The sequence below is a fragment of the Symphodus melops genome (genome assembly GCF_947650265.1).
Source record: "Symphodus melops genome assembly, chromosome: 18".
In the NCBI taxonomy this organism is placed as follows: domain Eukaryota; kingdom Metazoa; phylum Chordata; class Actinopteri; order Labriformes; family Labridae; genus Symphodus; species Symphodus melops.
The window spans coordinates 5302312-5324043 of NC_136708.1; the positions used below are offsets into that span (position 1 = coordinate 5302312).

General features: G+C 39.8%; 1 protein-coding gene across 2 annotated transcripts in view; it reads left to right on the forward strand.

The window, feature by feature from the left end:
- trappc9 (trafficking protein particle complex subunit 9) overlaps positions 1 to 21732 on the forward strand; it is a 211951-nt gene that overhangs the window by 45280 nt on the left and 144939 nt on the right. For both annotated transcript variants that reach the window (XM_079368513.1, XM_079368514.1), the window contains 3 exons: positions 600 to 726; positions 2454 to 2586; positions 7601 to 7764. In XM_079368513.1, coding sequence (XP_079224639.1) covers positions 600 to 726; positions 2454 to 2586; positions 7601 to 7764 — 424 coding nt within the window. The remainder of the gene's footprint in view (positions 1 to 599; positions 727 to 2453; positions 2587 to 7600; positions 7765 to 21732) is intronic.

The window sequence follows — 21732 nt, forward strand, 5'->3', positions numbered from 1 at the left end:
TCAGTTGAACATTTTCCATTGCACGAAAGAGTCTGGCTTTAGATTTCCGCGTCACCCAGCAGGAATCTGGAGTGTTCTGATCCCTCTTCCCTTTGTGTTGTGATCAGCAGGATTGACTTTGAATCACGTCTCTGGCACTCATGGTTCAAGTGGCCATTTCCACAGAGAGCATTTTTCTCCAATGGAAACGGCCACCTCATGCTGGCAGAGACTGAAACTTCAGGACCTCATGGGCGGATTAAGATGATGAATCACATCAAACAGTTGGAGGGATACTTCACACTGAAGTGTTACCAGAGAATCAGACTGCCGCACGTCACTTTGCTTTTTCTGAGGGAAATGCAGATTTTTGCCATGTTCGTGTGGTGACTATGCACTCTTTCACAATAAGAGCTATGAGACTGGATTTGCTGTTTTATAGTGTCAGTCAGTATTAAGCGGTTGCAAACAAATACCTATCTACCTACCATACATAACAATAATAACAATGTACCCTTCAAATTTGATCAACTTGTTCAAACAGAAAATGACAATAATTAAAGTTTGTTTTTTGTTTTTCTTTATTACCATGTGCCATTTTGTCCTTTTCCTCATTTTAGGGTTTACTGACCTCTGGAGTGGAGTTTGAATCGCTGCCTGCTGCTCTCTCTCTGCCTGCAGAGTCCGGCCTGTACCCCGTCACGCTGGTTGGCGTCCCGCGTACAGCTGGCAACATCACTGTCAACGGTGAGCGCAGCTGACGAGCTGTTCCATTCAAAAACTGAGTGCCAGTCGTTTCTCTACTAGCTGGTTACACAACCTGACCAAAGCACTGATGGATTATTCTTGATTTGCTTCACTGTAAGAAAACACAGTATGATGCAAAGATTCAGATCATTCTGTTCAGCAAGATGTTGTTAACTTGTAATGAAGTGTGAGTTCTGGCCGTCAAAGGACATCATGACGGCTGGGTTCCTACTTCTTGTTGCTTGCTGAATTTGTCCTGAGATATGAAATCTGAATTATTCTGCGCTCTTCTCCAAGCCATAAATATGTTCACACCTTGCTGGCAGCTTGACTAGTACCGTACTCAATGTTATTAACTTAGTAACATAGTTAGTTTCTAATATCGTTTTTTGGTCAAATGTGATTGGTTTAACTTGCAGGTGCTATCTTCACCGCACTCAGGATCAGCTGCTCTGTAACTTGGTCGCTAACAGTAAAGTGAGGTGGCTAACGTCACATTCATAGTTTTAAAGGATTTATGCATCAAACAGAAATCTATCTGTGTCGTCTTCCTGATGTGTGTCAACTTGCTTTTTGGTCCTTTTTATTAAAGCCATTTCACGCTACAACTATACCTGATACCTTGGTATGTTGATGAACTGTTTAAAAGAGTTATAACTTAGTAAAAGTTTCTAATTTAATCAATGATTGCATGTCTCAGATGTAGGGTTGTGCAATGTTGACAAAAAGTAATATCGAAATAATTTTGGGGAGTTTGCTAATAACGATAATTGATGATATTTTTCATGCCTCAAAAAAGTGTTCCTAAAACGTACAAACTTTTACGTTTGTAAAAGTATTGTGTTGCACGAGCGTGCTCTTGTTAATAGTATATTAGATGTTGTCTATGATTAAAATAACAACCAAGCCATTTCCCTCAGGGAGTAATTAAGTATTTGTGATTCTGATATTTAAGAAAAAGTAAAGTAAAATATTGCACAAAGACTAACAACAGTTTCTACTAGAGCATTTTAAAGTAGACTTGGCGGCTTGTGTCTTGGGTCCAAAGTAATCTCAAGTTGTATGAAACTCTCTCTCTCTCTACTGCTTGAGTTGGCACCATATCCTTTGCAGTGTGACAGGTGGCAGGATTTGTTATTTCTTGCCATCTGTTGCCCTTCTTGTCACGAGGCACTCTTACTGAATGACTCTGTCAAAGTTTGCTGAATGCGTTTTTTTTTTTTTTTCGGTTCGCAAGTTCCTTAGCTGGTTTTTGTCATAGTCGAGTGCTCACTCCTGAAGCTTTTCATATGCTTCCTATGTGCAGTGGTTCATTTGCAGACGGTGAAAAAAGTTAGTTGTCGAGCTGTCTCTAACCGCAACTCCTGCAGAGCAGTGATGGGCAGATTTGTGTCTTTTGGAAGCCAAACCACCTTCATGCTGAGTGAGGATGAGCCACGTCTCGCAAAAAGATCTTATGATGTCAACATGACGTGAATGTGTGGGGAGTCTTTCTCAAAATGAGTGACATACTGGATATTTTCAGTTTGCACATTGTTAAAATTACAACTAAGATATTATCTGAAATCATACAGCACATGTATAATGAACATGTCCAATTTCTGCTGCATTCACATTTGTATACGAAATAAAAAAAACCCTTGATGTGAACGTTAGGATCAACTGTTGTTCTACAAAACATCCTCCCGAAAAGCTGAACATTTCCTGTAATCTCATTTGGCACACAGGTTACCACACTGCAGTGTTTGGTGTGACCAGCGACTGCCTGCTGGAGGGCCTGTCTGGTGTGAAGACCAGCGGCTGTTTGGTGGAGGTCATTCCTTCCCTGCCTCGTCTCCAGCTCAGCACATCACTACCACGGTCAGAAAATACTTCTTTTCCCGTCCTTGTTGTGTTCATGGTTATATTCATTCTTTAGAACTATGAGTTTACAACACTGTTAAGAGTTCACCTTCAACAACACTCAAACAGACAGAGTTAATGATGTGCGCTGTTTCAGGATGCTCACAGAGTTACAACAACCAGCTTCATTGTGATCCTTTGGTTCGTTTCTGTTCTTTATTCAGGAAGGAAATATTGTCCCAGATGTAATGAGGTCACACAACTGACAACAAACAATAAAGGCGCAAACGTGTTTGGCCATGAATGTATAAAAGGACATTGGGTGCTTCACTCACCCAAAATTTATGTAAGCACCCTCAAACCCCCTTAAAGCAAAAAGTTAGCACTTTAACCTCACAGTCATTGTTTAATTTCACATCCATTGTGCTGGAATACAAAGCTCTATGATACTCACAGACTTCAATCTGCTGGAAGTGTTGATACACAATCTACTTAAAAGTGACAAACTAAATGTCCCCGGGGAGAATTTCACTGGTGTGTCACTCACAAATCATATTAGTATATATTGGAGGAATGTGTGACTTTCTGATCCAGTAGATGTCGCCCTTGAGCACCAGCATTAAACCAAAACAAACTGTCTCTGCTCTGCTCCAGTGACACACCTCCAACTCCCCTCCACTTGCGTTTGTACAACGGACTTGTCATTAGCTCGAGCTGAAATTTCCTGTGATCTGCATTGTTGTGTTAGCAGGCTAATGTTAGCACACTTTTGTTAGCTTGTAGCTTTACACATAAATTAACACGAAATGAACGTGAGCTAAAAACACGTATGTGACATCCAAATAAGCAGTGAGCAGGCTTTGTTAATCTTATTTTCTTCTATCTTTGATTTAAGCAGCTTTCTACACAAGGCCTCCCCGTCCATGTAAGAATGATGTAAACACAGCTCAGACAACAACACAGCCAGCGGGACTCATGCTTCTCTCTCATTGGAGACAGTCATGGTGACTCAGAGAGACATTTACACAGGATATAACTGATTTCTGAAGTGTGAGTCCTCCAAGGTTTAGTGTTGCCGGAGTGTGCTAACATTAGCCTGCTAACACAACAAAACAGTCCACATTCTATTGTAAGTTATGCTTAATGGTGCTTAATTATGGTGCGTTCTAATTGATACAGTAACTCCTTTTGTGTGAACTTCAGTGGAGAGGGCTTGGAGGTTTGCTGCTGGAGCAGAGCAGAGGATTCAGAATACTCCAAACATGAGTTTGTTTTGGGTTAGCGCTGGTGCTCAAGGGCGACATCTACTGTATCAAAAAGATGCACATTCTTCCTTTAAATGCAACCAAACAACACTTTTCCAGTGATATTTATAATGAAGTAACCTGAGTGTATAATATTTTCCTGTTTGGTATGAACCATAGTTTTGAGATAAAAGTGGAAACAAGGCGAATTCCTCACATAAGCCCCGTTTCCACCGGGCAGCCCGTCTCGGTCTGTCTTGGTACGGCGCACATTTTGCGGCGTTTCCATAGACTAATCCCGGGAAAGATTCCCAAATAACCGATCTAGAGCTGAAACGATTCCTCGAATAACTCGAATAATTCGATTACAAAAATTCATCAAGGAATTTTCGCTGCCTCGAGGCTTCGTTAAGTTTTTTTTTTTTGCGTCATCAAAACTTTGGTATGCGTATAAAACACGTTTAATGTAGCTGCAGCTACCTGCTCCTCTCTCTTACACACACGCGCGAGCGCGGCGTGCCTCTTTTAACTTTTTGTCAGCACACAGTTGATCCGTGATCCATACGACCCAGTCGGAAACACGTGATCCGGTCAAACGGTCGGCTTTTCTCCGTTCACTCTCTCCGTGTTTGCAGCTAACATAACGATAGCAGCGTCCTCACAGTCTCTGTCATAGACACGTCTATGGTCTCTATAGTCTCAGCTAACGTAACGATAGCAGCGTCCTCACAGTCTCTGTCATAGACGTATGTCTATGGTCTCTGTAGTCTGTGAGCGCGCTGAATGTACGCGCTGCAGGAGCAGACAGAGATACACTTTTAAGAATATACAGGCTGATTATATTAAATGTCTGATGTCTTCAAAGCTAAATCAAGACAGAACTTGTTTGTGGAATAATAATTTAGCAAATATATATTTAAAGTTTCTCAATCTCCTGATCTGACATAATGATTGATTCTGTGATTGATTCAACAGAACATAATGCTTTCTCAATTAAATACTGTAACAGATGTGTAGGCTACACGAAACAGTATTTGCTATTTCAGCCATTAAAACGTGTTTGGCCTGTATTTTTCATCTACCTGCCACATTGACCAGTGAATCAAAAAGTGAATTTGGGACCCTGTCAGTAATATGGTGAGTGTCAGCAGCTGTAGAGCAGAGGTGGTTGGCTGTAACAAGCAGGCGTTTCCATGGTAACTGCAAAGAAGCAGGTTTGTAGGGACGACCCAAGACGAGTTAAACCTTAATTAAGCAAAAGTATGATTTATTAGATTACTCGATTAATCGATGGGATATTCGATAGAATACTCGATTACTAAAATATTCGATAGCTGCAGCTCTAAACCGATCCATACATCCCACTTTTTGGGACCCTTCTTTTGGGGTGCCAAGAATGTCGAGCCGACCTCAAAAGGTGGCGCTAAACACGGCAGTCCATTGATTGATTGTAAGAACCGTCACTTCCCGTGTTACGTCGGCAAACAAAACCCCGCCGTGTTTAAACCATACAGAGCCGATTGTTTACGTCTGTATTTCTCCTCGCGGCACACAACCTTCTCTGAAACAAAGCTTGATTGAGTTCTTGTAATAAAGAGTCACATGCCAGTGACAGAGTAGATGAACTGCTGGATGTCTTTCAGCATTGGTTTTGTTTGTGTAGCGTTTTTCTCCTCTGTTGAATCTATGAGTTAGCGGTTAGCTGTTAGCGGTTAGCTCCTATCATATGATGCTATTTACATAGCGGCTATCGGCATCTGGCTTACACGCCACCTACCAAATAGGGCACGGGTGGCTGTGGAAACGCAAATGTGATCAGGCTTAATCGAACCAAACCGTACCAAACTGTACGGATCCGTACCGGACAGCTGTGTGGAAACGGGGCTTTAAATTACTCTTAAACTAGTATCAGGTAATGCCCTTGTTGAAGTGTTGTAAATCATTCTGACAGGGGAGCTGCTGCAAAATCTACTATTGAGCTCACGTCTGTAAGTCGAGCACTTGAGCAGCTTCTGAGGTGGAGAAATTCTTTTATTCTCGCGTGTTGGACGAGTATCGTGGCAGATGATTGAAGCAAGTAGAATATAAATGATATATGTCGCCTCTAGGGTGCTACACCCGGTCTGCAGGTAGACCTTCAGCTTTGACTTTGGTCGATGAGGTGCCTCTTTGACTCCTCTGATGTCTTATTGCCTCCAGCACCAAGATGCATCTCTTACAGCTTCTCCCCCTCATATTATATATCAGTGTTTAATATTTGCTTTATTATTTTTAGCCTTCCTCACGGCTCAGAATAAAGATCCACAGTCTTCTTTCAACCACGTTTTATACACATATTTTACTGGAGATACAATATCTGTTTAAAAAAAAAAATGCTGCTGGCATTGAAGCACACAAAACCTTTGTGATTATCGCCATGTTTAAATATGAAAATACTTTCTGTCATTGTTCTTCTTAAACCTTCACATGAGTTAAAACAGATATGGTTCTCTTGACCTGCTCTCCAGAATAAACCAGCATACTGATGCCTGTAATTCTAGCCTCCGGCTGAACGTTTGAGGCTTTGTAAATACATGATACTCAACATGTGCATGTATAATGAGGTATGATAAAGTTGTTTCCAACACCCACACTCTCTCTGAATTTTGCATATTTCATATTTTTAACTCCCGTCTTTGCAATACTTTGTAAAAACAGATACCGGAGGCTCTCTTAAAAAAAACTAAATGTGTCCACTGCGATGGTTCGTCTTTGACAGCTGATGAAATATTGCTGTTTGCTTTGATGAAACTGACTGAGATGTGACCAGAAATACAAAACCCTGCATGGTTTGAATGAGTGAGCAATTTTATTTGTATGGCACATTTTAAGAACAAGGCAATTCAACGTGCTTCACATGACATCATGACAAAATAAAACAAATGAAATTTAAAAATCTAAAAATAAATAATTCACAGACTTACCAATTTGGACATTCCTTGGCATTGTACAACCTCCTTCAGATCCTTCAGAAGGATTTCCCCTGAATCCTGAAAACATCTTGACGGATGCAGATTTTTATGATTTTTGCATCTCATTGTTGGATAATTATAACAACAGTTATCACAGTAAATGCCAAGTTGAGTCACAAATATAAAACATGAAACTTATAAGCTTAAATCCATAAAAGACTAAAAATCAAGTAGTCAATATGTTCTGCTCTTAATATACTATAATTCCTCAATGCATAAAATTTCATTTCTTCCTATAGTCAGTACATGCAGAGGGAGGTTTGCTCTCTGTGCTAACACTTCTTGATTTAATAAGACATACAGCGTTGATCGAGGCTCCACTCTTGGGGTTTTGATTGACCTGGCCATTATGTCAGCGACGTTTTTTTGTCATCCGTCTTTTAAATGGACCTCCGATTTCACGTTAAACACTTTAAATAAAATCCATGGCAAACACCCCAGAAGTCTTTCAATGCTACGCTAAACTCTCAACAAGACTCTCTGCCATGAGGGGGGGGGGGGGCTCCGAGCATATGACAGCTAATGAGATTCATAAAGCATTAATCAAGTGTGTGCAAAGCATGAGGGATTGCATTTAAAACTCTGCCAGTTTTCACACTTCTTCAGTTGATTAATGCCCAAAGAATTCTCCTTTTATTTTCACAATAACTGTACTATTTTTAATACGTCGTCAACACACAGGCATGGATCTTTGAAGTGACTCTGTTTTTGATAAATGTACATTTTAATTGACTTTAAATGACTTAAATGTTCTTTCTCCTCCACAAACTCAAACAGGTCAGCGCACGCAGCCCAGCCGATGGTCAAAGAGGAGCTGTCCACCACTGTGTCTGTCCAGCTGTTCAACGGAGAGACGCAGCAGCTGACCATCACCCTGGAGAACATTGGATCTGAGGACATCGAGACTCTGGAGCTCACCTCTAAGGTTGTCACCACCAAAGGTAAGAACCTCAATCAAGCCATAGAGATGATTCCCCAGACACACTCATTGAGCCTTTCTCATCCTCTTGAGCACTCACAAGTGCTTTAGACTAGAGGTCAGCGTTCATCCATTCACAGACAGACGCGGACTAATGATGAATCCATGCAAGGCTTGTCCACATTTAAGAATATTCACTCACACTGTCACCTGCCAGTGGCCATGCTCAGTGTTTTAGTGCTTTGTGTGTCTTGACAAAGGACACTTGTACTTGTGGACTGTAGGAGAAATCTAAGAAAAAAGTCCGCTCCACCTGTGTCATTCTGTCGATACTCTTTCAGTCTGTATTTCCTTTAGATATGAACACGTCTTTCTTTATCTCAATGTGTAATTTAAACACTTCAGTACATCTTTTAAAAAGTACTCCAGGACTTTGGCTCAAGTCGGAATTTGACTGAGAAACTTTCCCTTTTATTGGAGTCACATCTAAGAAGGACTCTTGTTCTTTGACCCAAGTCATGCTTTGTCGTCCACTCAGAGAGAGAGAGAGAAGGGTGTTTTTTACAAAACCTTCTGGCAACTCATGATACATAAAGGTTGCTTTTGTGTTTCTTTTAAACAGACAGAGAGCAGAGAAGGTGCGTCTGTCTGAAAGGCACAAATAAGCCATTGTGTTTGACAGTGTGCAGGAGTTTACTTGCAGTTTTTGGTTGTTAAAAAACGTTGGATAAATTACTCAATAATCACAGCGTAGGACTTTAATTTTAGACCATGGTATCAAAACAAGTATCGTTTAATTTTTTACTAATTGTATCGAAGATAAAAAGTCTTGTGCTGTGACAGCCATGATCAGTACATTGTAAAAAATAAGATGATTGGGTGGATTAATAAGGTGCAGAAGATGTGAAACAAGTGCTGGGGTCGCTGTTTTATTCAGGACAGCTCATGATGCACTTCATCCTTCGCTGAGTTTCTCTCGCAGCCTTTTGCAGTCTCTCTGTCCGCTGTAGCGCAGAGGTCACTTCCCATTGTCTCTGGCTCTACACCTTTCATGCCCCTGTGGCTTTTCCATCTGTACTCCATCTCTTTGTTCAACACCTGCACCGGTCTTCAGATCTCAGCAGCACTCCTCACTCTAACTGGCTGTCACTGTGCTTCCCTTCCCTTCGTTTCTTTCTTTTTTTTTTTTATCTTTGTCTCACTGTGAGAGAAAAAGCAGCCACGTTATAAAAGTAGTCAGCAAAATCTGAGAACTTGGTCTTCCTGTCGTTCCTCCACAGTGCTACCTGGGGTCAGTAATTCAGCGTGGTGATAATAATTAATTATATATTTATCATAAAATTTTAAATAAAGACGTATTCACAACTCGATTAGAATACTTTCAAGGCTCTCTTTCAGACAACTACAATACGCGTCATTTCATGCAGTATTCTTGTAGAGCTTGCTGTGTTCCACCTCACACTTACGTTGGTCCTTCAACATTCCTGACTACTTGTATGTCATGATTTATTTGCAGTTTAACATTCACATCACTTGAAAAGGTAAGACCATACAAAAAGCACAGATCCACTGTTGGTATAAGAGTAATGTTTGTTACTTATCTCTATTTCCATCCTGCTTGATTGGTTCTGTACGGCACACGCTGATTTTTTTTGACGTTTTCGTTGTCAAAAGTTGGGAATGGTCCCAAAATAACCGATCCACATCATGCTACTTTCTGCTACCTGTCTTATTTCTTACTCCAACCAATAACTCCATGCTGTTTAGATACGTTGCCAGAGAGATTTATTGAGTTACCTTTCCTTCGTTCTTTTAGCGAGAGAGACCTTTGTTGTTAAAGTGCAGGTTTTGTCGCTTCCTCCACATTGACTCACCTCAAAAGACCCCAGAAGGGACCAAACTGAGAAACTGCCTGTATATCCTGTAGTTTAACCACTGGTAATGCGTTACTGCAAATTCCTGAGTAAACCAAAGAGAAAACAGCTTTTTGCAAACACTTCTTATACGTGTGCTCTTAGCAGGAGCTTACTCCGTGAACGACCAGTGAAGGGAGAGACGGTGGAAGGCGGTTATTGGAATTGATCTGACATTTCCAAAATGGCCTGAGGGTTCTGTGTTTAATTGAGGACAGGCCACACTAAAAAAAAAATCCACAGTCAAAGGGTTAACTCTTAAGAGCTTGTCTCACTAGGCAGCTTCTATCTCTCTTGCATTACACAGTCCAACATTTGTTTTTCCGCTTTATCGCAGTTCTTTTCATATGTCAGAAACTCTCGCTATCGTGCGCAGATAAAATAAAAACCTTAGAGACCGGATTGATATAATAGCCCAACATCGAGGTGAGAAAAATGCAGAGTGCTCTTTTATCACTTAAGCAAACTCGCATGGTGTCTCCAACAGGGATGTGTAAATCGGTTCCATCGATTAGTGATGTGCACCAACGTAAAAATGATTTGACTCGGGTGTAACGCTGCTGCTCAGGGAGGCTTCAGCTCGAGCTCCCGGCTCTACTGCCCGGATGTAACCCAACGCAATGGTAGATGGCATTCAAAAGGTCAGGTCAGGTAAATTGGCTCCACTCGACCATAGTGATGTGTCACTACAATCAGCACAGGCATGTGGGCGGTAACCTGCAAGGAGGCCTGGAGGCTGGTGTTGTACGTCTAATCTTAGCCACACTCAATAGTTGTAATTGTTTATAATTGTTTACCCGTGGGGTGATGCACATCCAAGCACCACATATATCAGAGGCCTTTCAGATAACCTTCTATTTAATTATGAAAGGGATGTGATGAACTATATCATCCAACAATTAAATAGGCTACACACAAGGTGCTTTTGGACAGTTTGTAGGCATGTTATACAAACTGGGCTCAGTTTCTACTTTCTTACCTTTAAACCAGCACTCTATAGTCTTCATTTATGTTTCCATGTAGTTGAAATCAAAACTAGTCACTCTGGACATCCTATTCACCGATCCCCTTAACCTGAGAGGAGGGGACGCTGGAGGTTTGTGGACATGCATAGAATAAGGAAATATGACCCATAGACACTTGGTATCACATCCGCTTTTAATGTGGCTCCAAACCAGCCGTTCTTTATTCACGGCTTCTGATTCTCACAACCCTTTCAATACCCTGGACATGGAGAGATAATATAAAAGAACACAGTTTTGAGTTGTCTGGGAATTTTTTTTCTACAGAAGCCCAAGAGAGCCGTCGCTTCTAGCTGCCTAAGAATTTGCCTGTCAGTGGTAACTAGTCATAAAACAGTCTGTGGTCTGGAAACTTCCATTCAGGAACTAACTCTTCACCTCTTTGAGTCTTCTGCTGCCTGCTGGCTTGACTCTGGGGTACATGAAGTATCTAATAAACAAGTTCTGGTTGTTTTAAATGATTTATGCTGCGAATATAGTTTGACCTTTGAACTTATTTTATTTTGATGAATAAAATGTCGATAGATTCTAATTGACATTCATAACTATAAAAAAGACATTTTAATTTGAATAATAGTTTCTGAAAGCTAAAAGTCAGACTCCTAAAAGTTGAATTATATTTTCATGTTCAGTGGTGGCGGATCAAACTTGTCAAGAGACACCACCAGCAAAGCTTTTCTTCTGGCATTTTGTCGAAACTTCTTCTGAATGAATCATCGTGTTTTCAGCTTTCTCCCCTTTGTTTTCCACGTTTTCTATTTTAGGTCCTTTCAAGCTGTCCTCTCCTCTTCTTACAATCTGTGTTTTTGTGCAGTCTCAGGGAATAACATGTCTTTCCTCAGTTCCTTATATTCCTCTGTTTATCCTTGTTTCCCCCCCTGTCATTCTGTTTTCAGTGCATGGATTCTTTGCAGGGCAACAGAGTGACCAGAAGCACTTGTTCAACGAAGCAGAAAAAAATTTAAATATCTTTCTATTCCTTTTTAGCCCCTCTCGCACATTATATTATAGACTATATGTAGTCTTGTCAGTGAGAGACTACTACTTCAATAAGTAAAAAGATGCTGTCTCTAGTTGATATTCACTCACTATTCATTTTCACCTTGTTTTTTAAAGACAGGTGTCATTAAAACCTTTCATGAAATAAGAGCACTGTTTGTGTGAACAGTGTTTAATATGTCCTTTTTTCTTATTCCGTGTTAATTACAGTTATGCGTAAGAAGTCAACTGATTTATTTTATCTGATTCTAGTTAGCTGTAGCTAAGTAGGCTATGTCAGGTAAAGCGGTCATACAAGCAGTCAACAGTAGCCATGCATGAACAGAACAGGCATATGGAAGTTAACATGCAAGAAGGAACGAAGGCTGGCGATGCTACGCGATGTAAACTCGACAAAGTAATTTGTTGAGTTTGGCTGCCAAGGCTTTGATCCAGTTTTTAGATATGTCAAATGAATTGTGCTCAATTGTGGTTTTCTCATTGATTTCCCTTCCTTTCTATGACTAGCTGACTGTGAAATGGGAAACAGTTTTAACTAAATGGTGTGAAGGTTGTTCCAAAATATTAAAAACAATAGTCACTAACAGAGAGGACGAGGTGTGTCGGCTGTTATGCGAGTGTGTGGTGGGTGCGGCATGACAGCATGATCTTAAGAGACTGGCCATTTATACCCAGGTGTGGTGGAACTTCGCCCTCCAGCGACCTGCGGCGACACAAGGGCAAAACACAAGAGCAGGCCCTGCTGGCCGTCATAACTAGTCTCGATTTAAATTTGCGTTAAATCCCTAACTATAATTATTTTGATACCAAATGATTCAAGCCCAATCAAAAACCAGAGCTTTGAACCCACAGAGTAACTTCGTAAACTTTGTAGCATCACACTTACAATACTGCACTGTGGTCCCTTTCACAATTTTTTTTTCTCAAGTATCTCTGCTACTTGTCCTCAAAGAAACTTAGCATCAATATCCAGAAGCCTCGATCATGTTGTCATCAGTATCCTCACTATCTCTACTTCTGTCTAGTTTGTTTATTTAGATTACACGAAGTCTGATACACTTACAGATACGTGTTGGAAAAAGAAAAGTTAAACAGAGTTTCTTCAAATGAACATGTAGCTTTGTTATTATTATTATTATTATTAATAATATTATTATCATTGTTATTATCATTATTATCATTACATTATTATCATTATTCAACGCATATGCAAATAAGTGCAGATTGCAGTACTCAGCTTCTTAAAGTCAGAACAATAGCTCATGTTCATTTGTGTCAACATGTTGGAGCGCTCAGCTTCACTGTGTGTATTGTTTATCTTTGTTTAAATGATATTGTGCTTTTTTTTGTCCCCTCCTTTACTGCCTTATCTGTGCTGGAAGAACCGAACCTATAAAACAGTAATTATCAGGGTCCCAAGTTGTCACAGCTCCTTCTCTGAGTGTCTTTTGTTATCTAATTTAAATTAGTTTGATAAACAGCTGGTAAAAAATGAACCACCCCAAGGGCATGACAACAATGTTGAACGTGTGTTTGTTTGTACACTCGGATGTTAAGGCTTTATTCAAGCACACACTGCTCCACAAGCAGTGTTATTTTATCTTAGCATACTGTCCTCAACATATAATGTGCAGAATATGTGATATTTCCCCCCGTCGTTAAGGTTTTAAAACCTTGACTTTGGCATATTGACTGATAAAGAAGTTGAACATACTTTGACAGAAGGATAAAGCAGAAGCATAAATCTATGGTATACAAACATTAAGCAATGATAATCAGGATTAAAAAAAAACCTAATAGTAACAGGAAAAGATACTAATCCATTCTCTGAATTATCAAAGTTTTTCATATGTCTCTATTTTCATTTTTAAGAAAAAGCTACTGACTATTTCTTGAATGTTCATTTCATACTTTTGTTTGTTGGGTGGAATTATAATACTGTAGGTGCTGTTGATCTTACATTTATTATATTTTTCATTACAACGTAACGTTGTAAGCTGGAAAAAGATCCAGCTAGTTTTTCTATAGGTTGAAATAATTTGACTCTGAATATCTAGAATTACTAAATGCCTTTCATATCTTACCCATGATTCTCAGACTGCGTTTACAGGTGTGGTTTTTTAAGATGTTATGCAGGTTAGTGCAATTCTGCTTTACCTTCACTTTTTCAGACACTTAAGATGTGCACTTCACATTGTGGACCACAGTCAATACATTGCCTCCTTTTAGACACACTGCCATTTCCTTTGATGGGCTTTTGCTCCAGGTTTCATTATAGTCCAGAGGAAAAAAAACAAAAAAAACCCGGAAAGCAATTAAGTATACCACATCTGATCTGGGCGACCTTTGAAGGCCATTTTAATGTCAGATCAGCTCCCGTCTAGAGTTTACCACAGGTGTGTTTCTCTGTGTTACTAAAGTACATCTGTGATAGTGCTGAAGCCGGTAAAATGCTTGTATAGACTCATATACAATACAAATCATTCATGGGCTCATGTCTCCAATGTTATTAAAGACTTATCACTTTGAACATTATCAGTTAGTTGTTGTAAAGAATGATGTTTCCAATGAATAAATCAGCTGAGATCACATGACATTATTAAATTGTAAGTAGAGATGAACGTAACATCCTTGCCCCATGTTGCTTTAAGATCTTTTGCTTCACCTCTTAAGAGATCACAAATCGCCATTATGTCAAACTTCTCAACCCAAGTACGTCTGCTTCTTTTTCCAAAAGGAAAAGTTTTGCTCTACTTTTATGTGGTTGCTGCAGATTTATTGTCAGCTTTCCAGCCCATATATATATATATTTTTTATATTTACAGCAGAGTGGGATAAACCAGGCATTAACTGACAAGTATCTTTTGTTGCGCTCAGAAAATCCTCCAATTTTTCAAGGCTTCTGTAAGTCTGAGTTTATATTGCGTAGATGTCTTTTGTTTTTTTCGGCTGCAGTGGCCTTAAGAGGTAAAGGTTAGGAAATAATCCACATGGCTCAGCTTTCAAACCTCTTTTGATCAGCTGTTTGGATCTGCAGTGTTCATATCCTGGTAACAACAGGTACTGATACAGATTTGGGAGTTTTGAAAGACTAGATAAAATAAGGATGCATGACTTCTGTCTGCTGTATTATTTCTGTTGGCACTGTCAATTACCAGTATTATGTTTGTCCTTTGAGTATAAAAGGAGAGACCATAAGGAGAAATACATATTTCAAGTTTTTTGAAGGGTTGCCCTTGGTGTCTAGTCCGTCATGATATTGTTATTTCTCCTTCTGTTTTCTTGCAGCCAAAGAAATGCATTCTTGTTAGAGCAGGAATCTCACTGTTATCATCATAGGCACAGCAGAAAAGAAAGCAGGAAGCTGCACAACAAAAGAGTCAAAGGCTGTGAGCAACAAACACATTACATTTCTTTTATTATCCCTGCAGACATGAACACGTCGTGTCTGGAAACTTCACCCGATATTTAAATGGGACTGAAAATGTCACTTGGTTTTCGTCCTTTTATATGAACACAACTAACAGCATACAGTATGCTGTGGATCAGTAGCACAGTGGTCGTCTCTCCACCTGCAGGTCAAGGGTTTGATCCCCAGCTCCTGCAGCAACATGTCAGATTTGTCCTGAATTTCTTTGGCAGCAGGATGTGAATGTGTATGAATGGGATTAGTTATTAGGTGGGACTTGCAGTGTAAAAACGCTCTGAGTAGTAGACTAGAAAAGTCTTGACCATTTTAAGCCATAGTGCAGTTTATGAAACCAGAGTGCAGCCTGCAGAATGCTGCCAATCACATTACCACATAAATCTTTACCTTTCCTTGTTTGATTTCAAAACAATAACTTAAACACACATTGGGACACTTCTCCCTGCCAGAGAGGGATGACTGAATGAGATTCAGCTTGTCTTTGAAATGTTAGTCCTGGTCTAAATCTGTTCGTGAGGCAGGAGTTCCTTGATTGTTAATGTGCAACATTAGGAGATCGAGAAGTTCAGGCAACTCTATGTCAGCATTTGCTTTTCAAGGGTCATGGAGGACTTCAAAAAGTAGATGCTGTTTTGAACCCATATACTATATATATATACTATATACTACAGTATAAAGAACGGACAGCATGGACGTCTATTTTTGAAACAAAGGACTCCATTCAAACGAGAATAATGGTCGTAAAACGAATTCTAATGCAAAACTGGAGGAACTCAGGTGAACCCTCGTTTCATGAATGGTTCACAAAGGTAGCATCATATGAACGTGTGCCTTACAATATTAAGGGTAGGGCTGAGAAATATTAGGCAAAGTGGGGAGATTACTTGAAATACATTGTCTCGAGGGGTAGATCCTGAGGTAAAGCATACATTATTAATTTTATTGCTAAATTGGACAAAACTCATTTCATATATAGTATGCAATAATATACAATACTGTTTGATTTGCTGACCATAGTAACACTGTTCTTTAAAAAATAAAATACTAATTACAAAAAAAGAATGGACGGCGTGAGAGAAGTGAAGCCAGATGAAACATGGAGCCAACTTTCAAATACGAGTCAGTGAGTTTTCTCAAACATGGTTTTCTGTCATTATTTTAAGATCATGTCGTGCTGATTTATGTCCAATTCTGAAAAGTTCTGTTTTAATTAGTTTAATTAGGTTTGGTTAGTTTAATGTGAAAAAGAGAAATTGCAATGCCATTCTTTACTAGATGAGTGAATCAGAGGAGGGAGGGTGAGAGAAAACAACAAACACTGACACAAGTCATTGAGCGGTCGACAACCATGAGTGTGCACAGGAGTCTGTGCTGCTGTGGACTGTGTTGACCTGACAGACCTTTCATTTTTAACAGTAAGTTTTCTGTGACTTTTGTTTAGTGGAGGAAAGTCGAGACATGGATACTGTGACTCAGACTTCCATCTGCACACACCTCCCAACATTTAAAGCCATGCTCAAAACTCACCTTTTTTAAATGAACTTTTAATAATAATAATTATAATTTACACTTTATTAATCCCACGAGGGGAAATTCAGTTTTTACACTCTGTCTAACACACACATAGGCCGAGATACACACTCATGCACAAACAGGGTTCTAGTGACATGCATTAATGGAGAGGTCTCAGAGTGAGGGGGCTGCCCACAGCGAGCGCTCCAGAGCAGTTTTGGGGTTCGGTGCCTTGCTCAGGGGCACCTCGGCAGTGCTCAGGAAATGGACTGGCACCTCTCCAGTTACCAGACCAGTTTCCGGACTTGGTCCGTGCCGGGACTTGAACCGGCGACCCTCCGGTTCCCAACCCAAGTCCCTACAGACTGAGCTACTGCCGCCCCAATACATAACTTTTTTCTTTTTTCTTTATTACAGTTTTTCTGTTTTATGTCTTTTGCTGTTTTTAACTGTATATTTTAAGATTTTCATGTATAAAGTGTCTTTGAGCATTCGTAAAAGCGCTTACAAATAAAATGTATTATTATTATATGACCCAATACGACATCAGCAGCAGTATTTGTCAGGTGTCGAGGCATTTTAGGCTCCTTTTGGTTCACGAGGAGGACATGGAAACATACACACTCATACTGTACGCCACCGATGAAGCAGCGGGAACACTTCAGGGTTAAGTGTCTTGTTCAAACACACAGGAACTCAGGACTGAATCCCTAACCTTCTGATTGGAAGACAGTCGACTACCCACTGAGTCACAGCCGCCCAGTATTGACATATCTCATCACGCTAACAGCTATACAGCTATACAGCTCATTTGTTTTTAGTAGTGCCCACCACATTACCTCTTCAAAATAATCCCCCTATGATGGAAGAGATTGTTGTCCTAAGTTTGATAAATGGCTGGCTAACAGTCTACAATGCACTATGTCGAGGGCATGATGCCAATGCTTTGTGTTTGTTTGTTTGTTTGTTTGTTTGTTTGGAGGGGATTTGAATGAGGGAGGAGGAAGAGGAAGAAGAAGCTCTTGTTATCGTGCACAGACTTACTGTCTTGTTTAAAGTTATATTTAAGCCTTTAAGTCAATGTTATTGATGTGAAAAGCCTTTTTGGTCGAGCCGTTTTATGTGGTCGGCTTTTCTTGGATTCAGTTGGAAAATAGAGCCGTGTAAAGCTTTCATGTTTAGACTGAAAGTTTTTGTTTTGTTTTGTTTATTCAGCATAGAAGCAGCTATTCCTGCTGTGTGTTTTATGCTGGCCTGTGTGGCTCCTCTGGAAGTTCCTTTTGATATAACTTTAATACGTGAAAAGTATTGTTTCCAGTTTGTTCTTGAGGCTAATATTTCAAAATCCTGGAGTGTACTTTTTTTTTTCTGACTCTCAGACCTACTATAGCTTTTATGTTTCTTCTCTGCTGGTCAGTATAAAAAGTTGCAAAGTCTTCATCATATTAAATATCTTAAAGGCTCTCCCAGCTCTATTCAGACAGCCAGAGTAAATCCTCCAGAATATATGATTCGAGCTGTTCTTATTATGCAACAACACAGAACACTAAATACAGACTAATTGTCTTTCGGTTTCAACAAGTTTGACAGAAAATATTCGCCTTTAGTGAGAAATCACATTCACCTCAGTTCACCATCAGTTCCTCCTTGAGTTGCAAGTAGTTGGAGCTAAATTTTGAAATGAACTCCCAGGATTATAAGAGATCTCACTGTCATTGTGTCTGTGGCGGAGGTCGGACATTTAGACCGCCTGTGTCTCACCTTCACTCTGGATGTCACTGCAGGTATAAGAAAGTCATCCCACCTCTGAGTGTGTGTGTGTGTGTGTGTGTCTGACTGTGTGTGTATGTGAAGCTCCAGCTGTTTCTCTAACTTCTGTGCTGTCGCGATGTCGAAACGCCATGACAGACTATACGCCAATATGTATGACGTTGTTTCCTGAATGTTGAAGGATGCCTTTACGCTGTTGTAGAATGTCATCCTGAAAACGACTCATGATACCTGATAAAGTCTTTTGTCAAAAATTTCAGGTGTCAGGAAATGATCCTCCATTTAAGGATAAGCGTCAAAGGAAGAAGAGCCTTCTGGGCTCCACAACGCTTCTCACTCCTTGCATTGCAGTGCAATTGATCAATCATGTCTTTTTTTATGTCGGCACTTGATACAAGTACCACCTTTTATGGTCACTCTAATTCAACTGGTGTTTTACTATCTTATCCTATTCATAATGAGGGATCCTCCTTAGAACTGTATTATTGAAAGTAGATCTAGAGAGATACTTAATATCTAACTTTAAATAACAGACTGTCTGAGATGTTAAACGTACTGTTGATCCAATGCTGCAACTAATTCACATTCTTTGTGTGCGTTTTGTAAAGCTGTGCTCACTCAGGCTTCCATGCATACATCTTAGACATTTTGAGCCTTGGCAACTGTTACCATGCACTACTATCTTAGCGAAGGAGCTGGTGAACCTTAGCAACTTTAACAGTAGTTTAGTGGGTTTGACTTCCTTCAGTCAAGCAAGAGTTATCTTCTTGACTTCCAATGGAAGTGGAGATTTTCTGTCTTTTTAGACCTGACTTTAATCAGAAATACTCAGGGGTCTGTGTTCTGTATCATTTCATGTATAGCATATTTTTTGTATCCATCTATAATTTAAGAATCTTTCAGAAACAAACATTAACAATCTAATCAATTCAAAACATACTGACATTCAAACCGATGGTGCCCTCTTGTATGTACTGTAACACGTGATTCAAAGCTTTGTCCACTAAGCAGGAGATGATTGATGCTGCCCTGACAGTAGCTGTTTTGTCAGCCTGCGGCATCGTGTTGACAGCTCTTACCATCACTAGTCATCATGTCCCCTGTCTCCTAAGCATGTGAGCCGGAGCATCCTTCATTATACCCTGCTATTGACTTGAGACAGGCAGGCCACAGCTGAGAGAGCCTTGCTGAAGCTGGCCACGTTTTCTGTGGGATCGAAATGAATACAAGATAAAGAGTCACAAACAGGAAGACATCTGTGACAAAACAAACACATTACTCTTTCCTCCACAGCACACCCACAGCCATCTTGACATGTAAGAAAGGAGCTTAGTTTCTTCAATACTACATTTTTATGTAGTATTGAAGTATCTCTTGATAACAGAAAACAGACCTTCTGTTAATCTTATTGCCATAAAAACATCAACTCACCTTAGCTTTCCTCAACAACAAGGATCTATAATCTTATTCACTATTTCATTGGAGCAAAATCTTTTTTTCACTTTGCAATTTATAACACAGAGGGAAAAAAACTAAGAGTTATTACAGCATAGATTGTGTGTCCTATTGACTAATGTCTCGTATGATGTCTGTCTGTTTTTGGAACTTATTTGGCTTCACGTGAGGGATGGTATTATCACAAAACTCTCCTTTTCATGATGATGAGCACAAACTCAATTAGGGTTCAAAAGCTTATCAACTTCTAATATGGCATCTGTTTTGGGATGAATAAAAAAAAAAAAAACAAGATTATATCTTTGTTTTGTGCTGCCTCCAATTATAACTGAGTCAGATAATGTGTGAAGCGGGTCATGCTAAATCATTGAACTGTGTATTTTTATACAGCTACATCTGTGTCTATGCATATTTTGTTTTGTGTGAGGGAAAGAGAAGTCTTTAACCATTGAGGCAATATTTAAAACCTTTAATGATCTTCTGGTTTAATGTGATAGCTCAACGTAGCATATGTCCATTTTTGCAGAGACAAAGTCCTCAACGCACTTTTAGTTGTTCTGCAACCAACTGTGACCATTTTGTGCATCCCGTCTCCAGCTGTGTTTCCGTTGTCAGAGTTGGTTGTCTCTAAACTGGATGGTTGGGGGTTTGATCCTCAGCTCCTGCAACAACATATCCGATGTGTACTTTGGCGAGACACTTAACCATAAATTGCTCCCACTGCTTTGTCAGTGGCGTATGCATGTGGGATTAGTTACTTCTAATGGGCATTTTACATAGCAACCTCCTCCGTCAGTGTGTGAATGGGTAGGTGTGACATGTGCTGTGAAAGCGGTTTACAAACTCAAGTCCATTTACCATTCAACCTTCTCCACTCTCTCTACCCTGAATGTCCTGTCTGTCTTTGGCTAATAACCGATCTAATAAAGGCAAAAGCTACGTAATTAGGCTTCAAAAACAACAAAAACCTTCAACCAAATTCTCAAGTTAACATAATATTTCTGATGGCCTGTCACCATAAAAAGTTCTCCTTTTTTTTTATTTTATTTATTTATTTATTTATTTTTTACTCTTTCCTATGTGTTCTGTTTCCTTCCAGTAAGTAAAGACAAAGACCAAAACATCAATCCATCCATCCATTCATAATCTTTACTGTTTCTACTGATCAGGGTCAGAGTGGCTGGAGCCAATCTCAGCTGTCATTGGGCAAGAAGTGGGGCACACAGTCAATCACACTCTCATTGATGCATACTAGAAGTATAGAGCCACCGGTTAACCTACTGTGGATTTCCGTGGACAGTGGGAGGAAACAGAATACCTCTAGGTCGTCAACACATGCATGGGGGGGATATGCAAACCCCCACACAAAAAGTCCCCTTACCTGGCTGGGGATTCCAAACAGGGACACTCCTGAAAAGAGATGATGACAGATGTCACCGATCCACCACCGGGCCAAAACATAGTATTTCAAAACAGAAAAAGTAACTCTGAGTTTGCAGCCAACAAATCTAACAAAGAGGTTACTCCCTGTGGACATAAAGTTTACCCCAATTCTGTGAGTGTTGGTAGAAGTAATATTACGGTTACAGTTCAACAAACATCCCTATTTCCCATGCTACTGTAAGCCAAGGCCCTTGCTCTGTTGCTTGAACCACCTCAGTAGTTTCCTGACATGCAATGAATTACAAAACAAATGTAACTTTTGTCACATTTTGTTGCAGACATCACTAACTCAGGAATAATCTCTGAGTCATTGCCACATATTAAATCATTTACTACTTTACTCTCGAGAGGATTTGAACTTGATGTATCATTAAACAAAATGCTTTTGTTGCGGTGTATTTTTGCTCTCATTTCACTGAAAAGTTAATGTACTTTCTTAGAGTTATCAC